This window comes from Marmota marmota, unplaced genomic scaffold (assembly GCF_001458135.2).
Source record: "Marmota marmota marmota unplaced genomic scaffold, marMar, whole genome shotgun sequence".
NCBI classification, from domain to species: domain Eukaryota; kingdom Metazoa; phylum Chordata; class Mammalia; order Rodentia; family Sciuridae; genus Marmota; species Marmota marmota.
In genome coordinates, this window is record NW_026000020.1 from 3,926,188 (window position 1) to 3,950,523 (window position 24,336).

The window sequence follows — 24,336 nt, forward strand, 5'->3', positions numbered from 1 at the left end:
CCGCGTTCCCGGGGCACCTGGACCCCGCGCGCTGGCCCGCAGGCCCTGCGAGGCCGGAGAGGAGCCTCCGGGGCCGAGGAGGAGCCTGAGGACTCCATCGAGCGCCGGCTCCACGGAGGGTGAGCTCGGGGACCCGCAGGGAGACTGGGTCTCGCTGCACCGCGGACCCCCTCCTCCTCTCCGGGGTGGGTGGAACAAGGGCGAACCGGGTTTTTTTTTTTTTTTTTCCTTTTTCTTGTTTGGTTTTTGGCGAGCCACGTCCCAGGGTGTTTTGGCGACCGAAGGGGCCCTAGTTGGAGGAATTCACCGTAGAGCCTTCATCACTTAATTATGCAATAAGGCGGCGTCCTGGTGCTGGATGCTGGATGGGCGGCATTACTGAGAGTTGGACCATATTGCATTCACTTCTTTTATCCCTAGCTGAGAATTTGCATGTGTCATTGGGAGTAGAAAGGAGAGGAAAATGCCCCACCTGGGTCTGAGGAGCATGCTGAGAGAGAAGGCAGGGAGGAAGGAACCTGTGCAACCTTCCCCAAGTGCAGGATCTAGCGCAGCGGCTCAGGCGGGCGCCAAGGGAAGGATGGGTTGGAAATGCACGCGCCCTGCCAGACGGGCTTCAGAGCGCTCCCAGCCTCTGACTTTGACAGTGGAGAGGCCTGTCAGAAGTTGGAGGTTGAGGCATCAATTTCTGCACTTCTGGCTGGGAAGACGAACCAGGTTTTCCAAAAGCTGTCGTATTTTGTTCTCCAAGTTTGCTAAAGGCAAGAGAGAGCTGGGCAATGAATCGAAAGAGGTGCAGCCAGGTTTTGGTTAGCTAAGTGGCACTGTCATAAAGGTTTATTTGTCTGAAACACCCAAAGTCTGGGGCTTTGGGCCATGAGGAGTTGGATTATTGCACTGGTCGGTTTTAACTGCCAGAGTGAGAAATGTCTCAGACATTCTTAAAATTAGGCAGCTCAGACCTTTGTCTTGCTGGTCACCATTCACTCACTTCGTCCTTTTAGGTGGCTAGGTTAAAAAGAAAAGAGGAGAGAAATACCCCTCCATCCCACCCCCACCCACACACAGACCCCTCAGTATAACTGGGACTCAGTCCATCTTGGCTCAGCATTGGAATTGCAAGATGAAAAGAAAATTCCTTTTTCCATCTTTGCTCTTGACCCTGAAGAATAGAATCTTAAATACCCGAGAGAAAAATTCTCTTCTTCCCTGAAATGAAAATAAGAGTGCTTGCAAAACTGTACAGGGACTAGAAATTGTAAATATCCTGGGCCATTTACAGTTTTATATTCAGATTATTTTCAAGTGCTTGAGGAGGTTGTGCAGTAAAAAGGGTGGAGAGAGGCAGAAATAGAGTCAGGGGAGATTGGCGAATGCAGGACCTTAAGAGATTGCAGAACCAAGAGAGTCAATTTTCTTCTCATGCAGGTCTGGAATCATGTGGATGAGCGTATATGAAGCTTAGCTTTTAAAGCTGTGTTAACACAAAGTTGCTTTTAATTTTTGCATTCATTTTTTGGAATCAAGGCAGTTGTATGTTTATTTTGCCAGCTAACTCAATTAAGTCTTTAATCTAATTCCATGAGTTTGGCCTGTTTCCAGTTATTCATTCATAGGATGACATTTGTCTAGAATCTGCCAGATGCTATAGCTTGAAGGAATACAAAATCCAGAGAACATCTCATGTTGTAATAATCAATCATTTTGTACAGGAATCCTTTACCCCATATGAAATATGTAAAACAGGTAGAATAGGATTTGATTATTTTTGATACAGATATGTTTCATTTGTCATACTTGGTTACATGGAAGACTTCTAAACAGCTATTGTAAATAAGTATTTACAATATTGATTCATTTACTAAGAAATCCAAATATCACCTGCTTTGTAAGAGACCTGTTTTGCAAAATACCCTTGAATAATCCAAGTAGTAAACTATTTTCCAAGTATAAACCAAATGTTAATAAAGTGGACCTACCAACTTTTAACGATGCTTATTATTTTTAAAATTAATCTATACAGTAACAGGCAGGGAATTACAAGCAAATGTGACCCCCCCCACCTTAGAATGTGCTGGAAGGAGAATGTGAGCTCACCACTTATTTGAAATTCTATCATTCAGTATTCTTATTGCCTTCTTGCTTGCATAGAGATTTTTAAGGAACTTAAAACTCTTGAGTAGGAATATGTACATACACATAGAAATGTTTCCTTAAATATAATAATAGGAGCACATCCTCAGCTTGGAGTGCGTTAATACCTGTTGAGGCCTGTGCCTGGCGTGCAGTGAACCCTGTGCCGGTATTTGCTATACTTCATTGTAATAGGACTTTCTGTTATAAATTCACATGCCTTTCTGTGCTTTGCTACAGTGGAATGTGGTGACTTTATTGATAGGGTAATACATTGCTGTTCAAAATAAGTATGACATGGCTGATGGTGAAACGTCCCCATTGTGTTTGTCCTCGGGTCTGGACCCTTTCTGCCCTGGTAGTCCTTTCAGGATATCTTGTGCATTACCTGGTTGTTTTTTTGTTTTGCTCAAGTTTCCTTTAGCATCTGGGTGTGTTTTAAAGTTGAACGCTGGGCCTGCGATGCCCAGGGTGTGTGTGTGAGGTGGGGTAGATCCTGGGATGTCCATCTCAGCAAAGGGCCATTGAGACACTGCTCCCTGGATCTCTCCCTTCCTGTCTTGGGCAGGCTGCATTCAAACCATGTTCTCTGCCAAGGGCTCTGCATGGCTCTCTCCCTTCCTCTTTCCATTCTTCTCCATGTCGTCTCCCCCCCCCCCCACCCCGGGGCCCTCACCTTCATCCCCCATCCTCTCAGTTGGCTCCAGTCACTCTGTTTGTTAGAGGCCTCCCTCAGGATGGAGCGCTGAGAGCAGGGGGTGTGTGTTGCTGTGTCCTAGGGGGAACTAGGACAGTCCCCAGCAAAGTAGGCACTAGGTGAATATTGCCAAATGAATGAAGGGCCTTTGGAAAAAGCCTGCTGAGGCAGAATTAAGTGGGCTTGTTTGCCATAGGACTTTGCAGAACCTTTACTAAGCCAGCGTGCATATTGAGAGTAGGGCGTGGCAGGTGGGATCTACCTCTTTCTCACTGAAGGAAAGGCTTCATGCTTCTGGATGACAACTCCAAGCGGGGAGAAGCTCATTCCTGGCAGGAATGTTATTGGCAGCCGAGCAAAATGAATTCGAAGTATCGTTCTCAAAACGCAGGGGAGGAAGGATTGCGTCAAAAGATGGCATAGTACCAAAGCCTGTTAGTAATTACTAACATGTCAAATGTGTGCCGTTTTCTTTTGTTTGAGAGAGAGGAAAGAGATCAGGGCTTCTCGTAGGTTCAGTTATATTCTTGCTTCCCTGACCCGACTTTTCCCGTAATTAACCAATGGTTCTATCTCACGGGTTTGCAAAGATCTTGACCCTCTGGCTTGGTATCAGATCCTGACATCCTGACCTGTGGAAATCCCATTTAACGACTGGAAGTGGGAAAACTCTGAAGGTGGATTCTGCTGCCTCCTGTGGCCTCGGGTGCTCTTTGAGGGGGCAGCACACCGTGACCAGAGGGGACATGGGTCTGCTCAAGTTTGCCACCACCATTAGCTGCAAGAGGCATGGTGGGAGTTGTCCTGGCTCCTTGAACAAAGGGGAGTTAATTACAGAAAATGTCAGGCTTTTTAAGGGCCATTTATCACCTGGCTGTGAGAGAAAGGCCCGGGGCTTCTCAGGCCCCATTCCCCTCGGAGACAGAAGACGGGAGCCTGCACTGAATCATTCTGGGAGGCTGACAAGCCCCATGGAGAACTTCCACCTTCAAGGACACAATGCAGAGAGCCAGCTGGCTTAGAGGAGCTAGGACTAAGTGAATTTATAATGCCTTTCTTTTTGCTTAAAAAATGGGGCAAATTATGATGTTTTTCCCCACCCAAGGTCAGACATCCTACAGAGTATGGTTACCCTTAGATGGGGGTGGGGGACTGGAAATGAGAGTGAATGGGGACATTGATGGAAGGCCTTAGATTCTAATTAAACCTCTAGATTCTAATTAAACCTCTCGATGCTGTTTATTTGGAACACATGGCCTTGAGGACGTCACTAGACTCTTCTTTGACAAGCTGAGCTGGTGCTGCCAATTCTCCTGAAAATAGAGGAAGGTAGTGGGAGAGTGGGGCTCTTATGCGGAGCCTAGAATCTGCACTTCAACAAGATCCCCAGGGAATTCACTTGGTATTAAACTTTGGGAAGGCTGGGGGCCTGGACCTGCAGTCCCCTTGAGGCCGCTCATTGGGAATCTCGTGCAGAGCTTTTACAACCCTCCTGGGGGCCACCTCCAGGGATTTGCGTTTGGCTGGGGTGTTCCTGGGGCCTAGGGCATTGCTATTTCTCAAAAAACTAGCCAGGTGATTCTAACATAAAACCGGGACTGGGAACCACTGCTGTCCACATCAACTTGGACACCATCAGGAAGATATGAAGCACAGAATGTGTGTCATCTTAAAGCAGATGACACCGTGGTAGCTGGACACAGCCCTCTTCCCCATATCAGCATCTGTGGCTCTTACCTGGGCAGTGATGTGGTGACGTGGAACACCTGGTCAGGTCCCTGCCGGATGGGAACGCACCCTCCTCCGTGAGTGGACGTGGGCCACTGCTGGGTGGACGTTGGCCCTTTGCAGGCTCGACTCTGCTGCCAGAGGAATTGAAATCAGACTTTACAATCAGAGCATATCGCTGTCACCCTTCTTTTCCAGTAATTTTCAGTGGCTTTTCATCACGTGCAAGGGAAACCTCAATTGCACTCAGCTCTGCCAGGCCCAGTGTTGTCTGACCCCAGGGGCTACCTTGCCCTTGACCATGCCCTGAAACTCCAGCTACTCAGCTTCCTTGAGTTGCTCAGGCCTGGTCCTGGCCTGGAACCCGGCCCCCTTACCTCCTAAGGCAACCACGGTCCCTGACCTCTGCCTGGATCATGTCCCCTGTTTTCTTCTCATAGCACCGTGCCCCTCCCACACCTCCGTGCCCTGCTTCTCAGGTAGATGCTCTGACTCATGGTTCTCTGTTGGAGTTCAGGCTCTACAAGGACAAGGACTGTGGGTGTTTGTGGGACGTCACTCACTGTGGTGTATCCCTGACACCTCGACTGTTGGACGAGTGAATTTCATGGTGGACTTTGTCCTTAAACTTGTATGCAGTCCATCTGCTCATGACGGAGGGTCATTTGTGGTAAACTGTAGAGATAAGGGACTTACTTGAGGGCAGTGGGTGTCCTGAGAGGGACCAGGCTGCCTCTCCCCACTGCTCTCTGGTTGGCTCACACAGCATGTGACTTGAAAGCAAGTCCTGGTTTATCTAAATTTTTAACCAGGTTGCTTTGACAGATTTTTCACTTGAGTCCATGTAGAATATGTGAATTTTCTCACTATAGATCACAGGAGAAAAATTAAACAAAACCGTGCACTTGAAGGCCCCCAGGCCTGTGGCCCTGCTTGTGCCTCTCTGGAAAGCAGCCACATGTCCTGTTTTCTTGCAGGCCTGATAAAGTCACCTTCCCACTTCCCCAGGCCACCTGGCCTTTATCTAAACAGTGAAAAATCTGCCTGCTGCTTCTGACAGAGGTCCTGTGTCCCTCATTGAAAGCCCAGCCACCTGCGGGGAGGGAGAGAGGAGCGAGGCAGGGTGCGAGGGCTCTAGCCAGCCTCCTGATAATCTATTTCCTTAAAAAAAAAAAAAAAAAAAAAAAAAAAAAAGCACAGCAAAACCATTGGAGCAGAGAGTATGTAAACAGGTGTTTGTTACATTATTCTCTATAGTTTTGGCTTTAAAAATTGAATCATTTTTTTTTTTTTGCAACTAAATGAAACTACCTAATGAAGACAAATATATCTGCCAACTATCCAGATACACCCTGGCTTTGCCTGCTCACCACACTTTTTCCTGGCTGGAAAATATTTCTCCTCCTTTCCCATGTGGCATGAAGTGGCAAAGAAGCTGTGGTTAGTAATAGTGAGGTAGGGAAAACCAAACAGAAATAATAGCACCAGGGCACATGGGTAGAGGAGGCATCTTAAAATATTTTATTGGTTTTTGTTGTGAGAAGGTTATCTGGTTACTGCAAAATATTTTTGAATACAAAAATGTGTAAAAAAAAAAAAAATGACCTCTCCTTATCTTTTTTTTTTGGTACCGGGGATTGAACTCAGGGGCACTTGATCACTGAGCCACATCCCCAGCCCTGTTTTGTATTTTATTTAGAGACAGGGTCTCACTGAGTTGCTTTTGCTGAGGCTGGCTTTGACCTTGCGATCCTCCTGCCTCAGCCTCCCGAGCCACGGGGATTATAGGAGCATGCACATGGTCGTTATCTTCTTAATATTTTATTCTGTGCATTACATATGTGTGGTGGTTCGTGTGTATAATCACATAACTCACACATATATACAGTATACGTATTTTTATTAGCAAATAGGATCGTGCATTTAATCCTGCAGCTGCCTTTCTGTGGACTGATATGTCCGGACACCTCAGATCTGTACAATTGGCTTTAATGTGTTTTATTTTAAATAATAAAAGAATTGGGGCTTCACCATAATTTCTCAACCCCTCAGTCAGTGAGTAGGTAACCACTTCAAGTGGAGGTAGGAGAAATATTTTGAGACTACCAGGCAGCCTCATGCTTTATAAAGTTTGGGAATCCCTGGGCAGAGGCTTGGCAGGCTGTCGGCTCTTCGGTTTTCCGAACAAGTTGCCTGGTGGCTGTAGGAAATAGTGACTGTGGCTCCCTGAGTGTCAGGCACAGAAGAAGCTCACATTCCCTGGGGGGATACTGACCACGCCCAGCGAGAGCACTTGGGCTGGGCTGCCTTCTGTGAAGGAGTGAACAGGCCAGGTGCTGGAGGGTGGCGTTGGGACCCACGGAGAGGTGATGAAGTCGGTCACTGTTCTCCACGGGGTGGCGAGCGGCCTGCTCACGCTGGGTTTCCAAACTCAGATCCCTGCAGCAGGACCCAGGGTCACTGGCCAGCAGCAGGCTGGCCTGGATGGCTGTCACGAGGCATTGGTAAGGATCCCGTGCTAGTGTTCTTCTCAAGAGACCAGTGTTAGCAGGGGATGGGGTTTGTGTTGTGTGTGTGTGTGTGTGTGTGTGTGTGTGACCAAAATACCTGACAAGAAACACCTAGAGGAGGAAAAGTTTATCTTGGTTCGCAGTTTTAAAATTCCAGTCCATGGTCAGCTCATTCCATAGCTGTGGGCTGGAGGTAATGCAGGACGTGGCAGAGGGAAGTAGCTCAGGAGGGACATGGCCACCAGGAAGAGAGCCAGTGAGGGACAGGCTGTGAGAGAGCTCTGCTCTTCCCACCAGGGTCAAAATATAAACCCAGAGGCACAACCCCAGTGACCTGCTTCCTCCAGCCAACCCTTCCCTACCTGTGCTCACCTCCAGTTAATCCATTTCAGTGGAGTAATCCTTTGGTTGGGTCACACCTTTCATAATCTGATCATTTCACCTGTTGCATTGACTCACGCATGAGCTTCTGGGGAACAAATCATATCTAAACCATAGCATCCTAAGTCCCCACTGGAGTCCCCATACTACCTGGGAACCATCCTAGGGAGGGGAAGCTACCCATGAGCCATGAAAGGTCGGGGAGGAAGGAGGGAGCCGCGCAAATGTTCTCCTTCCTCGTGGAAGAGCAGGGCTGGAAAGCACAAGGGCTTCCTCACTAGAGGGAAATTGAGCTTCTTAGAAAGTGAAAGCTTCACTTGAAGGGACGCGTTGGGTGACACCGTAAGTCATGTGGTTGTGGAGGGGGCACATGCCAGGAGCAGCTCCCGGGAGCCTGTACATACTGGTAGCTGTTCATCCTATAGAAGAGAGCCCTGTGCTGCCGTTCTGCGGTAACCCACAGCCACCCTGGGAAAGGAGCAGCCTAGCTCACACCCAGACCTGGCCTAGGGCAGGGGAGGCAGGAGAGGCAGGAGACGGCCTCTGGTACTACTGCTCTGGGTTTCAGCCTCGCTGTGGGAATCCTGCCCTAAGCCACCTGGATTCCTGCAGAGTGGGGAGGCCATCTGCGTTTCAGGGCAGGTTCTTTTTCCCTGTCTCCCTCTTGCATCTTGAGGGAACTGGGTGGACAGACTCAAATCAGATCCCTCTGAAGACTAGGAAAGACTTTGGAAGACTTGGAAAGAGAAGACTAGAATTTCTTTTTTCAATACTGGGGATTGAACCCAGGAATATTCTACCACTGATCCATAGCTCCCGTCCTTTTTATTTTTTGAGTCAGGGTCTCTCTAAGCTGCTGAGGCTGGCCTTGAACTTTTGATCCTCCTGCCGAAGCCTCCCAAGTCGCTGGGATTATAGGTATACACCACTGCACTAAGCTGAGATCCTTCAACTCTAAAAGCCCCTAGAGCCAGCCAGCATGCAGGCAGCGGTTGGGGTCAGGCTGGGACACCTAGGAGGTGTACAGGGAAGGCGCAGGACAAGTGAGAGAGTGGTATGACAGTGGGCATTGCTGAAAGTCCCTAACACCTGCTCTGTACAGTGAGCACGTCTGCATGTGTGTGTGTGTCTATGTGGTGGGAGGCAGACCTGGGTGGTGCCCTCATCCCTGTTCAGTTATCCACAGTTCGTACCCCAGAAGAATGTGAGCCACACACCCCAGAGCCAGGCCCTCTGTTCAGAGTCACCCACAGCCACTTGAGCTTGTCTCTGTCCTCTGCACTCTTCCCCAGCCACATTGTCCCCTTGTTAGAAAAGCTGGGGCTTCTCAATGGGGCACCCCCCCCCCAAGACCCCTGGGATGGACTCCTCCACGTGACCTTGTCTCAGCCGAGCTTATTGGACTCAGACTGCAGGGCCCCATGTCCTCTGGCACAGTCTAAGCCTCCGCTGCCTCTGGAAGGAACAGTGAGTCGTCACCTGGGACCAGTGTCTGTCTGTCTTTTCTGTTCTGGGGGTAGGCCATACCACTGCTTAGAAGGACATGGATTAAATCAGAAGCTCACAGAGAGCACCGAGGCATTGGCCAGCCTGGTCCACTGAGGCTCGGCTACAGGCCAGTGGGTGCTAGTCCTCTGCATCACGGTCACCCTGGGAGGTTGTGGCCAGGTGTCAGAGAGGGGGCCGTCCCAGAGCTAGTGAGTGGTGGAGCCGGGGTTTGAACCACGGTAGAACTCTCTAGTTTGTGCTGTGTTTCCCCTGTAAGGAATTGGGGGAGGAGAGGGAGACTTTCTGGAGACTGGGCAGCTGACCCTGGCAGCTGGAAGGGGACTTGGCAAGCCCCTTGCTGCAGAATGTCACCAGGTAAATTATGCAATACTCAGTTAAATTCAAATTTCAGAAAATAGCAAGTAACTTTTTCAGTGTAAGTATATCCCATGTGATGCTTGGGACATACTTATACTAAAAAGAATGTGTTTATTTACCTGAAATTTAAACTTAACTGGGTACCCCATAGTTTTATTTGTCTAATTTGGCAACCCTGCTTGGGAACCCCTAGGAAACACACTGGGCCTGATACATGAGCACAATAAAATAGAGGATTTTTTTTGTATGTGTTACATGAGTATATTCTGTGGGATATTTTGGGATATATTTTTAAAAGTTATTTGCTGTTTTTCTTTTTAAATTTAAATTTAACTGGAATCCTTTTTTAAATTTATTTATTCTGGAAACCCTCGTTGGGGACCCCAGGAAACATACTGGGTCTGGCTCACGGACACCCTGTAAAGACACAGGTAGCTCGGTAGGTGGTGAGCTGCCTGTCCCCGACTGTGTATTCAGGGAGAGGCCAGATCACCCTTGGTAGTCACTGAGGAAGGTATTTGGGTTTTCGATGCTGGGCTCTAGTGAGGTTTGGGGACGCAGATGCAGGGACGAAAGGGTTGGGAAGCTGTCTCTGGGCTCATCTGCCATCAGCACTGTGTTGAGGACTAGTTCTTCTACCCAGAGGTGACAGCTGGCCTCATTCAGCGGGAAACCAGTCCAGCCCAGGGAAACGTCATTAAACGGTCCAATCTGGCTTGAAGAAACACTGTTAAAGAAGAAATGAAACACACACACACACACATTTTTTTTTCTCTCTGTCTTGTTGAGAATTGGCAGTGACGTCCTGATTCTTTGTATATCTCCTGCAGCAGAGTGTGACTTCTGGGACGGGCTGAGGACCCCATGTGTCACTCCAGGGCCGTGATAACATGAAAAGCACCCACCCCCAAGGTTCTTCACATACCGTTGCAGGCAAGTGACCCCAGGCGAGAGGTGTTTATTTCTTTGCTGTTTCAGATGCTCTGGGTGTGACCATACCTTGCGGGCCAGGCAGGACTTTAAGCGTGGCCTGTCTCCATATGGCTTCTGCCTTCCATGAATCATCTCCAGCAAAGAGCTAGTCCTCAGCAAGCCTCCTGCCACCCCCCGGCTTCCCACCCTCATGGAGCTCACAGTGACATTAGCCTGAGCCAGACCAGAGTCCGGAGGCAAATCTGCAAAGGCAAAATCTTGTCCTGGGTTCCCAGAACACATAGGGGTGGCATTCTCTCCTATGCCTATGCTATCTTCCGCTAGGGTGTTTAAATTTGATTTAATTATCAAATGGATCCTTCAATATTATCCATTAAGTACAAAAGAGTCACAATACCTGCTGTTGTAAAGGGAAAGACTTAAATATTTGTATCGATTCTGATCATTGAAATTGCCTGTTCTTCTTCTCGCTTTGGTTTAATCGATTTACTCTGAGCAGCAGAGGCCTCTCGCACTTGTGTTTTCCAGGGAGAGTCCTTGAGTGTCTGGCGGCTGACAACATGCACCAGCAGTGGCTCCTGCTGGCCGCGTGCTTCTGGGTGATTTTCATGTTCATGGTGGCCAGCAAGTTCATCACGCTGACCTTCAAAGACCCAGACGGTAGGTGTGCCTCCTGCCGCAGGGGCTTGGCTCGCTCATCTCTGCTGCAGTACCGCTCCCAGGTGCACGCATGAGGGACAGCTGCCCCAGGGTCCAAGGACATGCAGAGAAGTGGCAGAGGACAGGGAGGTGGGAAGGGACCGGAGGCTCTTCACAGAAGGTGCTTTCTTTGTGGCTGTAACCAGAGCGGAGAGCAGGACCTCCTCCCAGCCCTGCAGCAGGGCCTCGCAGCAGCGCACACGGCAGGCTCCTGGCGTGGGAATGTCCCCTGCCTGAAGTCAGAGAGACGCAGCATGACTGCTCAGCATGCCTGGGTGTCAGCTGGTGTCCCACATGGGTGGCACATGTGTTTTGAAGGTCACCTTCAGTGCCATGGAAGAAGGGTCATTTAAATATATACCCACCTCTTGGAGGATTTTTAACCCCTTAGTGAGCACTGGCGCTCAGATGAGGGCGTGGTAAGAGCTCCAGACCGTCTTGGACAAGCCGATTCTATGTCTTGTCCTTCTCATTTGCTTATGTGAGCTTCTGTTTTTTTCCTACAAAACGGACACACTCTACTCAGACAGCCCCCTGGGAGGTGCTTGGTCTGTGAAGCACTGGGTGTGTGCAAGGAGTCCGTGATGGTCTCCTCAGCCCAGGGGACACAGAGTTTGCAGCAGCTTCAGCACTGTTGTGTGCCACCCAGAGTGGCAATCCGTGTTAAAGCTGAGAGCGGCTCATTCCAGAGCCACCTGCAGGACTGTGTCAGCCCTACACTGCTTGAGACCAAGTGGATTCTGGCTTCCAGGAGTGGGGCCCCGTCGAGAGCCACGCACCACGTCAACATCGCCAGGAAATTGAAACAAAGCGCTGCTGAGAACACGAAATACATGTCTTTCATGATGATCCTGAATATCCCCTCCCAGGAGGGCAAGCACTGCGGGGCAGGCCATCCGATGAAGCTGTTGGTGTTTTATTTTGTTTGGAAAAGTACAAGTGTCTGTGATATACTTCAGAGACACTTCCATCAATAATGGTTGAATAAGCTGGGCACATACTGTAGTCCCACTGTAGTCGTGCACCTGTAGTCCCAGCCACTGGGGAGGCCAGGGCTGGAGGATGGCTTGAGCCAGAGAGTTCCTGACCATTCTAGGCAACAGGCTGTGCTACCCATAGTGAGGCCCCATCTCGACCAGACCACTCCAGAATAAAAGTGGGAGTTAAATAAACCGTGGGTCCTTGCACTCATGTAATGGTCCCTGGCCAAAGAGCTTTTAAAGGACAGCTTGTTGCCCAGTGGGTCTGATAAACAAGGTGACATTCAGCTGGGAGGTGGCAGGTTATATGCTCCGTATTTTCAGAAAAGTGTGGATGCTCAAGTGGTTTCATGAAGGGGAGCAAACGCTGATGAGGGTAAAAGCCAGGAGGACACAGGGAGGGCTTTGGATTCTGACCTGCAGAGGTAGTCTGTGACTGTCCTCAGTACTGCTTGCCGGAGGCCACCTCTCAGCCTTGAGGCGGTGGGTGGAGGTGATTCCTCTGCACTTTGATGTGGGAGGAGGCTGTGCAGCATCTCTGGGTGGTCAGAGCCTTGTTGCCCCTTCCCCCACGGTGGCCTCAGTGAGGATGCTGTTGCCCAAAGTGCACTGGAGACCTGGAGGGAGGGACCTGGAGGGAGGGACTGGAGGGAGGGACCTCGGTGGTCACATTGCTGAAGTGTGGCCTGCTGCAGCAGCCGAACCCAGCCTACTGTGACTCACTAGGATCTTATCTGGTTGTCCTAGCGTACCTGCTGGATCACGGGGTGGGTGTCCCTTGACTGAGTCTGACTGGAGGCAGTGAGCTCAGCTGCAGAGTCTTGGGTCAGTCAACTTTTTGTCATTGTGACCAAAATACCTGACAAGAACAACTCAGAGGAGGAAAAGCCGATTCAGAGGCTCAGTCCATGGTTGGCCGACTCTGTGGCTCTGGGCCCTTGGCAGAAGGCAGTGGCAGAGGACAGCGGCTCCCTTCATGGCACCTGCGGAGCAGAGAGAGGGAGGGGGACAGGGAACATGAGCCCTTCCAGGGCAACCTCTGTTATGCCAGATTCGTGGGACCCCGGTAGACCTCCAGGAGCCGAATCCGATGCAATCACACAAGAGTCTTTATTGCAAGCTCAAGCCTGGGCTCACAGCTGTTTCCGACGCAGTGGTCCCAGGGAGTGAGTCCTGGTCCTTTGTTCAGTGAGGTTTTATAGGTTTTGGGGGGATACTCCATGCGTCACAACATCACACAGCAAATCATTCCATACCGCGGGAAAATCAAACAACAACTCTTAACATTGATTAGCACATTCACTGGCGGGAACAAGTTGGGTAGGGGTGATTGGTTAGCACAATAGGGGGATTCGTTTGAACTGATTGGTTTAGGCCATGAGGGGGGTATGTGCTAAACTACATGGTTTCCCAACTTGTCATCAACTACCATAAACTACTGGGGGTCATCTGGCATCCCAGGTATTTTCCCTGTCTCATGCTGATTAGTGGTTGCTAGGGGGTTGCTATGGGTCCTCACCTAGCCCAACTGAGTCAGGGACACCTGGAGCCACAGATCTCTCCTGTTATTTGTAGAGAAACAACTCAGCAGGGTGGGTATGTGCTTAGGAGTGCTCTGTGGGTTTTTCCAAGGACAAGGTCACGCCCCCTCCTTGGACAGGCCTTGAGGAGAAGCTGGTTTCTCAAAAATGGAGTCACATCAGTTTCTCACCCCCAGTGACTTCCTCCTCCAGCCATGTCCCACCTGCCCACAGTCACCATTCAAACTAGAATGGGCGCTTAGGTCACAGCTCTCAAGATCTAATCATTTCACCTCTAAACCTTCCCGAAATGAACACAGGAGCTTTGGGGGCACACCTCAGTCCAGTCATAACAGGTCTCTTGCCAATGTGGACGAGGAGGCAGGATCAAGCCCCGAGGGAAGCTCACCGCTAATGTCCGTCCAGAGGCCTCCAGGAGCCGGGGGCTGCGGTGCTGTGGGCACCTCCCTCGATCACCTGCCCCTCGGTTTAGTGAGTGTGGCCTTTGAGCCTTACTGGGCCCTTCTTCAGGGGAGGCAGTCCAACCTGTAGGACACTGAGAGAGGTTTGTCCGCAGTGGCCACGAGGGTGGCTTGTCTGTTGGAGTTTATGTCACCCATGTCACAGGGTTTTGCTTTTCGACCAAGAGCCCCTTGTGAAGAGTCATTCAGAGGGCTGGGGCTGGAGCCCAGCGGAAGAGCGATTGCCTGCCCGTGTGAGGCCCTGCGTTCCATCCTCAGCCCCACAAAAAAATAAATAAACAAAACAAAGGTATTGTGTCCAACTACAACTAAAAAAGTATTTAAAAAAAATTAGAATCATTATGAGGAAATAACTCACTTCTAACAAGGGCGCCTTCGTGGTGAAGTTCCGTTCCCACAAGAAGGGTGGAGAGTCCTTGGTGTCAGTGTTCAGGGGCCTCAGGTAACTCGGGTGTCCCTGGGGCAGTTCCTTCCAGCTCCGTCCTCTGGGAAACCAATCCCTGGTCCAGAATCCCAGTCAGTGGGCGGGCGGGTTTTCCTCTCACCTCCTGTTCTGCAAGACTCCCCTCCACTGGAGCTGGGGAGGGCGGGGAAGGGGGGCTGAGCTGCTGTTTAATGCAACGTTTGCCATTTTTTATGGTAAGGGTTTTTATGTCACCTCAGCGATGGAGTCACAGGGACGTGTGCAGTGGTGGTTTATCCTCAGCAAGCTTCAGTGTTGCCTTGAACCAGGGTCAGTTTGGCTTCATTCTAGGAGGCTCAATCCTGCCCTGTGGGTCCGTGACGGCATAGTGTGCCAGACTCCAAACATGGCACCTGGGCCCCAGTGTGTGCTGCAGACTCTGACCTCTCTCCTGCCGTGCTCCTTTTCCAGTCTGTGGCCTCATCTCAGCCCCTCAGCTTTCTTGTGTGCCACCGAGGCAGAGCCTGTGACTTGTGTTTCTCTGTGCCACCCACGTAGCTCATGCATGGGACGGAGCGGTGAGGTTTGGTGACGGTTAGTCAGCGTTTTGTCACTGTGACCAAAATACCTGACATGAACCACTGAGGGGAGGGGAGGTTTATTTTGGCTCGTGGTTTCAGAGGCTCAGTCCATGACTGGCTGGCCCCATTGCTTTGGGTCTGAGGTGAGGCAGAACGTCATGGTGGGAGGGTGTGGAAGAGGCAAGGTGCCCAGCTCACAGCAGCTGAGAAGGAAGGGGCCAGGGACAGACATAGTGCAAGGCCACGCCCCCAGTGACCTGCTTCCTCCCTTGGTGCCCCTCCTGGCTTCAGTTGCCAGTAGTCCATTCAGTTTATGGGTTAATCCAGTGATTAGGTCACAGCTCTTACAATCCAGTCTTTCCACCTCTGAACATCGCTGCATTGCCTGATGCAGGACATTTGGAGGGACATTCCTACCTCCAAACTAGAGCAGTGACTGAGTATATCATCAGTGAGGCAGGTTGTGGTTACTTTTTTAAAAAAAACAAAGCAGAACTTTATCTGACAAAACGTCGACATTTTGTAAAACAGCATAATGATGACAACATGGTAAGCCACTGCACAAAGACCCCTGGCCGTTGCCCCGGGATCCGACTTCTCTACCTGAGGGGCAGGGTGAAGAGAGCGACCTCTGTCGTCCCAGTGGGGGTGGCGGCATCTGCAAAAAATAGCAGGCTAGCCACAAAGCAACAGAAAAAGAAAAGCAAATATGAACCGGCTGCTGTTTTCATCTGAGTCTAGTTGAGTCGGGTTTGGGCGAGCTGGGGGGTTGGCTGAGCTGGGGGGTTGGCTGAGCTGGGGGGTTGGCTGGTGTGGCTGCTGGGAGCTGAGGAGTTCTTCAGCCACCACGATCCATTCCATGTGCTCTGAGGGTGTGAAGTAGGTTGCGTTTTCAAAAATCCACTGGTGAATCACTTGTTTAGAATTCAGGACTCGTTTCCCCATCCAGAATGTTATGAAGGGAGCTTAGGTTTCTGCAAAACCACATGAGCATGTCCGCTCTCACCAGGAACCAGGCTGTGGCGCGAGAGGCTGGACAGACATTGCTCTCAGAGCCCCTGGAGGGCTTTTAGGGGTTCAGGGGCCGATGGCCTCTGTCATTTGTACAGCAGACAGTGCTCTCCATCCTTATTGCAGGTACATAGCCATACGACAGCTCTGGCTAAGTTTGCATTTTCACTGAAAAAGAGAAGAAAGGAAAAAGGCTTTTAGTGAGGTTCATAAAGATGTGCAGAGAGAGCTGGCTCTGGGGTCCAACCGCCAGGAGGGGGCAGGGGAGAGGGGTCAAAGGAGGGAGTGGTTTCTCCTGAAAAGACTGACAGCCTTCCAGATGGTTCTCTGTTGTCCCTTTTTTCCCTGTTGGTGCCGTACTTTGGGAGTTGGGAGGGTTAATTATGCAGCAAGTGTCTACCCCTGAGCTCCACCCCGACCCTGGGTGGGCTCATTGTGGATGGTGAACATTTTCAAAGGCACATAGCCAACGACAGGGTCTCCTGGTTTTCCCAGTGGAACCCCCACCTCAGGCAGCTTGACCAACCCGCTGATATTGATGCATTTAAAGTCACATGCTGAGTGTGTCAAGGCCACCACACTCTGAGGTCACCAGGAGGCTGCACAGTGCCTCTCTCTAGTGAGAAGGGCCCACACCCCAGATCCTGGGAGGAGAGCCCCCTGCATGAATCTGGGGCCTGTTCACCTGCAGGTCAAGGAGCCTGTGCCAGTTGGGTAGAAGGAAATAGCACCTTATTTTCCACTAAGCATCTGTATATATTCAGAGGATTAGGTTAGCTTGCTTCAGGAAATCTGATGTTCACTCAGGAACAAATGAAATCGTAGAAAAGAAAAGGTCCTGTGGATGGGCAGAGAAGGCCCCGCTGGCTCATGCTGNGGGGGGTGGGGGTGTTTTCTTCCTCCTCGTGCAGCAAGGGGAGAAGGAGGGCAGGGAGGAAGCTCATTGTGCTGGATGGAGGGGCTTGGGGCCTGCAGGCACAGCAGTACCTACCAAAGGCAAAGCGTGGTTCTCAGTGACAAAAAAGGAGTAGACCTTGAACCTTTTTTTAAAGTGAAACATCCTTTTGTGTAATCAGCTTTTTAATTTTTATTTAACATCTACTTTTTCTAATTTGAAGGCTTTGAAAAATTTTGAAACTACCTGTTTCTTTATTTGCAGAACACCAAAGATTATAATCAAATTCTACCCCAAAGGTTTCTGCAAAACCTATTGTTATAAATTATTAGTTTGGACAAGCACTTTATAAGATTCCTCTATCTCAATTTGAGTACCACAGCTTCATAAACTGATGTGAAAGCTGATTGTTTTTGTTTTGTTGGTTAATTTTTTTTTTTTTTAATCTGGAGATCATTGTGGAGGTACACACAGTTGTAAGAAATAACACAGAGAAGCCAGGCATGGTGGTGGCACACGCCTGTCATCTCAGTGACTCAGGAGGCTGAGTCAGGAGGATCACAAGTTTGAGGCGAGCCTCAGCAACTTGACAAGACCCTAAGCAATTTAGTGAGACCCTATCTCAAAAAAGGGGGATGGGCTAGGGATGTATCTCAGGAGTAGAGCACCCCTGAATTCCCTCCTGGGACCCCTGTTCGGTCTCGTTGATCTGTAATCCTGTTTCTTGGTGACAAGAAATCTCAACCTATCTGTCTTCCAGGGTACAGCGCCAAACAGGAGTTTCTGTTCCTGACAACTGTGCCAGAAGCCGGGAAGTCACGAGAAGAGAAGCACTTTGCCGAGGATCCGAAGGTGGGCATGAGCTGGGGGCCTGGGCAGAAGTGCTGAGTATCGGGGAGTCTGGTCGTGGTAGAGCCACCAGGGAGGAGTGGGAGCCAGGGAACAGGTGGAACTTGTGTCATCCCATGTCCTACTGTAGGGTGTTCTAGAAGGCCTGTGTCTCGGGAGGACGGGCTGTTACAACCTCCCCTTGAGTGGACTGCCTGGAAACTCAGTGCATTTTAAAAGAGAACACAGGAGCATCTGGGCCCTCTGAATATGTCTGATTGGAGGAACCATCTGCTCTGAGATCCTGGGAAGAAGCTCTGTTAGCCGCAAGGGAAGATAGAGAGGCAGCAGCAGATGCGTTCCAGAGTGCTTAGAATCGGGGCCACAGCTGGAGGGGGCCCATGGAGCGGTTCTGGGAACTGGGCCCACTGTCTCAGCAGCGTCTGGGGCAGACACACCACCGCGACGCGAGCAGTGGGGACAAGTTCTGAGAACACCTGTGTGTCCTGCCTGTCTCCTCTGCCCTCTTCAGCTGGGCCTTTCCGGGCATCTCCCTGAGACCCTGAGCTGCCCCTGAGCACTGGGTCCAGACTGAGCCAGGAGTTCTGGAACGACTCTGCCCACCGTGCACAGAGCCAAGGCTGGATCCAATGGAGGCCTCTCGGGTTAGGAGGGGTTCTCGGGCTCTGGAACAGCTTCAAGGGGTGTGGGCCCTTGCCAGGCACTTGAGCCTTTTTTGTTTCTCTGAATCACCCCTCTCTTGAGAAGGGAAGTCCCAGGAACCAAGTCTCTTCTCCTGGCCACCTGGGCTGATTCATCCCAGGGACTTAGCAGGGCAGTGAGGGCCTGGGAGGGGGCTGGAAGGAGGGGTTGCCACCCATGGAAAGGGAACCAGCCTGTTCACCTGCAGATCAAGGAGCCTGTGCCAGTTGGGTAGAAGGAAATAGCACCTTATTTTCCACTAAGCATCTGTATATATTCAGAGGATTAGGTTAGCTTGCTTCAGGAAATCTGATGTTCACTCAGGAACAAATGAAATCGTAGAAAAGAAAAGGTCCTGTGGATGGGCAGAGAAGGCCCCGCTGGCTCATGCTGGGCCCTGCTGTCGCTCCGACCCTCTCCCCCCATGAGCCCTGGTGCCTGTTCTGTTCCTCCACGCACAGCCCACCGGGAGGATGCCTCCAGCTGCCCCTCTGGTCTATATGGAGCGCCTGGAGCTCATCAGGAACGTCTGCCGGGACGAGGCCCTGAGGAACCTCTCACACACTGCGGTCTCCAAGTTTGTCCTGGACCGCATATTTGTCTGCGACAAGCACAAGATTCTTTTCTGCCAGACCCCCAAGGTGGGCAACACCCAGTGGAAGAAAGTGCTGATCGTGCTCAATGGTGCGTCCACCGTGACATCAGGGTTTGCCTGGGGAAGGGTCCCAGTAGCTGGGCAGGGGAGAGGGGTCAAAGGAGGGAGTGGTTTCTCCTGAAAAGACTGACAGCCTTCCAGATGGTTCTCTGTTGTCCCTTTTTTCCCTGTTGGTGCCGTACTTTGGGAGTTGGGAGGGTTAATTATGCAGCAAGTGTCTACCCCTGAGCTCCACCCCGACCCTGGGTGGGCTCATTGTGGATGGTGAACATTTTCAAAGGCACATAGCCAACGACAGGGTCTCCTGGTTTTCCCAGTGGAACCCCCACCTCAGGCAGCTTGACCAACCCGCTGATATTGATGCATTTAAAGTCACATGCTGAGTGTGTCAAGGCCACCACACTCTGAGGTCACCAGGAGGCTGCACAGTGCCTCTCTCTAGTGAGAAGGGCCCACACCCCAGATCCTGGGAGGAGAGCCCCCTGCATGAATCTGGGGCCTGTTCACCTGCAGGTCAAGGAGCCTGTGCCAGTTGGGTAGAAGGAAATAGCACCTTATTTTCCACTAAGCATCTGTATATATTCAGAGGATTAGGTTAGCTTGCTTCAGGAAATCTGATATTCACTCAGGAACAAATGAATCATAGAAAAGAGAGTTCATATCCTGTAGTTAGGCTTACTCTCTGCTTCAGACAGCAGGTTCATTTGTTTGTTAAAGTCCAATTAGTCTGAGCTGATCCAAGATAGTCATGGACGCTGTCTGTTAAGTTCAGCTTGAAAAGGGACTTCTTTCCAACCACTAGCAGTGGACTCCTGGTCAGGAATCAGACCCCGGGCGCTGCAGGCAGGTCTTGAGGTTCCATGTCCTCCTGCCCGCGGCTCCCTGGGCTGCTCTCAGAGGTGCTGGTCAGTGTTGGCTGACATTTGCCTCCTCACAGGGTGGTTGGGGAAGAAGAGGGTGACTCATCGTTCTCTGGCACTATGTCAGGATGTTCCGAATCAGAGAACAAGGTTAGAAATCAAGTTGAAAGCGAGGAGTATACCAAAAAGCCCACAGTCAGCCACGGCAGTGTTCAGCATCTCCAAAGACGTGCCCACTTCAAGGGCAGAACAGGAGTGGCCATGGGGGGGGGGGTGTATATCAAAACACCACTAGAATCCCAGAGGCTCTGGAGGCTGAGGCAGGAGGATGGAGAGTTCAAAGCCAGCCCCCGCAAAAGCAAGGCACTAAGCAACTCAGTGAGACCCTGTCTCTAAATAATATACAAGATAGGGCCGGGGGTGTGGCTCAGTGGTCGAGTACCCCTGAGTTCAACCCCTGGTACCAAAACAAACAACAACAAAAACAACCACCAGCACCCCAGCAATATGTGTGATTTCTAGGTTCTCATGTATTAGCTAAAGATTAGCTTAAATTAAACATGGAAAAAGTAAAAAGCACCTCCCTTGACACCTAGTCACAGTCAGTTTGATGAGAACAAAATTAAATTGCTTTTGAGAGGACATTTACTACCCAGCTCGTTGTTGATTAAGAGGCTTCACCTGGAAATCTTCATCTTGTTTGTTAAAACAAACAAACAAAAAACATGGGCTTATATAATCTCTAAGTTTCTTAAAAAATGAAAACAAACTAGACGGAGGGAAAAGCTGGAGAGGCCCACAGGTAACCTAGTAAACTACGGGTGGTCGGGGTGGCTGTCCTTCAGGTCCCAACAGGGACGGGGTGAGTGGGCCTAGGTGCAGACCACAGAGCTGGTTCTGTCGTCCCACTTCTATACATTTTTCTTTTCTTTTTTGTCAGTGAGGTCTCACTGCATTGGGCTGCCTTGAACTCAGCCTCCCAGGTAGTTAGGGTCGTGGGCATGCATCACTGCACCAGCTCTGTGGTGCCCTTGGCGGTTGCTCCTCTTGGTCATTTCCTAGCCAGCCAGCCCGGGTGGCACAGAGTCCTGGACTCAGTATTCTGGGATGAATGAGTTAGCAGGCAGGGACGCTGTGGGCCCTGCTTAGATGGAGGCCACAAGAGTCTTCCCTGCCAGGACTTGGAGCTCCACCTGACAGGGTTAACCCAAGTTCAGTGTGAAGGTTTGCAGGGGCATGACTAGGCATGGAGCCCTGAGGTGAAGAGGGTCATCTTGAGGCCACCAACACACCTTCTCTCGTCTCCTAGGAGCGTTTCCTTCCATCGAAGAGATTCCCGAAAATGTCATTCACGACCATGAGAAGAATGGCCTCCCTCGTCTCTCCTCCTTCAGCAAAGTGGGAATTGAGAAGCGGTGAGAGCATGGTGGGGTGGGGGTTGGGAGCCTGTGAAGAAAGTCTGCTAGAATCCAGCTCAGGTTGCACTTGCTGCGTATTCCAGATCACATCCCGGGGACCATGGGGACCACAGGGTGCGGGCTGTGCTGGGACCAGCAGCCGGGCGTCGGTCTGCCCCTTCTGGGTGCAAACTCACCTGTTACCTCCTGAGCACTCACCCCCCCCCCCCGGGGCTTCTGGGGGAGACTCAGAAGTCAAAGCAGGCCAACTGGGGCAGACAGTCTCTGCAAGTAGTAGGCACTCCATTCTTGCAGTGTCGACCTTGACGCAGGATTGCTGTCATGCTCGCCACCGCCCCAGGCCTCAGGGCAGCCATGTCCAGCGGCCCAGGCCCGTCGGTTATCCCTGGCTCACTCAGAGTTCCTGCCTTGATAGTTTTCTGTCCAAGAACAAAATTGTTAAAGATTCTTGGAATTTTGAGTTATTCAGCAAAATAAAGCATTGATGAAATAGAGTTTTCACAGACTCCCAGGAACGAGTACTGTCGACTTTTCTGAGCCTCTGTTTTCTCATCTGTAAAAATGGGTTGAGAATAGGATCAACGCACAAAATCTTGCAGTGGATTAAGGAAGAGATGCATGGAATGCATTCGGGGCCAGGCTTGGCCTGGTGAGAGTTCAGCTGTGGGAGCTGCCTCATTTGCTCTTTGCTCTCCCCACCCCCTCAGCCATAGGCTCCAGGAGCATGCAGTTAACTTCCTGTTTTCATTTTGTTTTTCTTAGATTGAAAACATACTTCAAGTTTTTTATTGTAAGAGATCCCTTCGAGAGACTCATTTCTGCATTTAAGGACAAGTTTGTTCATAATCCCCGTTTTGAGCCTTGGTACAGGCACGAGATTGCCCCTGGCATCATCAGGAAATACAGAAAGAACCGGACAGAGACCCGGGGGATCCAGTTTGAAGATTTTGTGCGCTATCTGGGTGATCCAAACCACAGATGGCTGGACCTTCAGTTTGGGGACCATATCATTCACTGGGTGACGTATGTCGAACTCTGTGCACCTTGTGAGATAAAGTACAGTGTGATTGGACACCACGAGACCCTGGAGGAGGATGCCCCGTACATCCTGAGAGAGGCCGGCATAGACCACCTGGTGTCCTACCCCACCATCCCACCGGGCATCACCGTGTATAACAGAACCAAGGTGGAGCGCTACTTTCTGGGCATCAGCAAACGAGACATCCGGCGCCTGTATGCACGTTTTGAAGGGGACTTTAAGCTCTTTGGGTATCAGAAACCAGATTTTTTGCTAAACTAATGTTTAGGACCCATGAATCCAGATATCTCGGTTAGACTGGGGGCTAGCCAGGTAGAGGTCTGAGCACAGAAATGACACTTTCTCCATGACACCTCTCCTTAAGACTCCTGAGGCCTCCCCTGATCCCGAGGGCCTCTCCCCCACCTGTTATCAGGAAGCCGCTGGCCTCACCTTGGAGAGGAGTGGAGACATCTGCAGGAGGAGATGTGACAGCATTCGGAGCCATCGCCCTCAGTTGTTGAGTTGGCAGGCACAGCCGAGGCCCTCCTGGCCTCCAGGGTGGTCTTGCCTGTCATCAGTGGATTGCAAAAATGGTACCTGGCACTTTTAGGAGGGGTGGAGAAGCTGAGGTGCTGCAGAAGCTGCCCAGGCTGGGCAGGATCAAATCTGAGTCATAAGATGACACCTCTGGCCTTCACCTTGGTGTTGCTATAACAGATGGTCCTTTCTGGGACAACTGAGTCCCTGTGACATTCAGTGATGACCCCAGAGCAGGGCCAACCGTCTGTCTTTCAGAACCCATGCCTGTGCAAGGCAGGTCTGTGTGTCTGGACCGCTGCCTGCCAATCGCCTATCCCATCTAGCACCAGAGGTAAAATTTTGGAAAGTGATTGGAGGGGAGGTTCTTACCACCAAGGAAAGGGGACACCTTGGGGGGGCTTAAAAGGAATGTGGCACAGGAAACGAGGAGCAGGCCAGGCTGTGGACTGATTTGGGGACCTCCATTCCGCCTGACTGACACGTGTCCCATCTGGGTGGGCGACAGGAGATCCTCCACCCAGCTCTCCCAGGGCCTCACCTTCCCCAGAGCGCGGAACAGACTAAACAGTTTTAGTCTGGAGGAAGCCAAACAGAATTCAGTGCAGCTTCCACATTCAGTGCCCTTTCATCTCAGCAAAGCGGCCACCACCAGACCCATGTCTGCTGATGCCACCATCCTGGACTAACTGGCCAGAAGTGAGGTCATCAAGTTCACCAGCAATAAAATCCGACGCCAAGGCAGCGTCCAGGCACAGAGAGAGCCCCCACGAGGAGCACACCACAGCCACCACGAGGGCCGTGTAGAACCCGGGAGCCCAGCCGGGAGGGGTGATCCAGGCTTTTCTCAAAGGCAGCCTCAGCCTCCCTTTTCTCAAAACTGCTTCCTGGATTTATAAATGTGAAAGTAAAATGATGTTTAAAATTTGTGCCAAACCTGATCCTTGCTGCAGTTCCAGGGGAAGGGGCACCAGGGCTGCGTGTGACCCTGAGGCTTGGCGACCTGGACGGGTGTGCGCGGCCTGCTGGGGCCAGGATCATGGATGGGAAGTGAGGCTTGGCCCTTCACCCTCGACGGACACACCAAGGATGTAACCTTGAGTTATTTTTCTATGAGGTTTCTGCTGTGTCTTGTTAAAATCCTTTCAGACTCAATGAGCTGAAGAGTAACAGTGTGAATCATGTATGTGAATTTAAGGCCTTAAAGTTAGTCCTAATTAAAATAGCCTTTTCTCTCAGAAAGCAAAGATTGGACGCCTGGTTTTTCTTTTCTTTTACTTTTTTTTTTTTTTTTTAAATCTCCCTCTGGCATTTGAGTCATTTTCCAAGGATATTTTGCCAAACAAGTAGAGATTGCTATCAAAACATCTCCTGGACATCTCAGTATGTCTGGGACAGTCCACCTCCACCCACTGTGGCTCCTGACCCCACACCTGGCCCCTGGAATGATGCAGCCCTCACCCCTCCACCGAGGTCCTGCAACCCCCTTCTGGTCT

The 24,336-nt window shown here is 50.8% G+C and overlaps 1 protein-coding gene across 1 annotated transcript; it reads left to right on the plus strand.

The window, feature by feature from the left end:
• Positions 1–24,082, plus strand: Chst10 (carbohydrate sulfotransferase 10). The gene is made up of 7 exons (XM_015499676.2): positions 1–119; positions 10,146–10,248; positions 10,777–10,908; positions 17,580–17,671; positions 18,811–19,033; positions 21,174–21,279; positions 22,045–24,082. Exons 2-7 carry the CDS (start codon positions 10,206–10,208, stop codon positions 22,580–22,582), a joined length of 1,134 nt encoding a protein of 377 aa, XP_015355162.2. The 5' UTR covers positions 1–119; positions 10,146–10,205; the 3' UTR covers positions 22,583–24,082.
• The last annotated feature ends 254 nt before the right edge of the window (positions 24,083–24,336 follow it).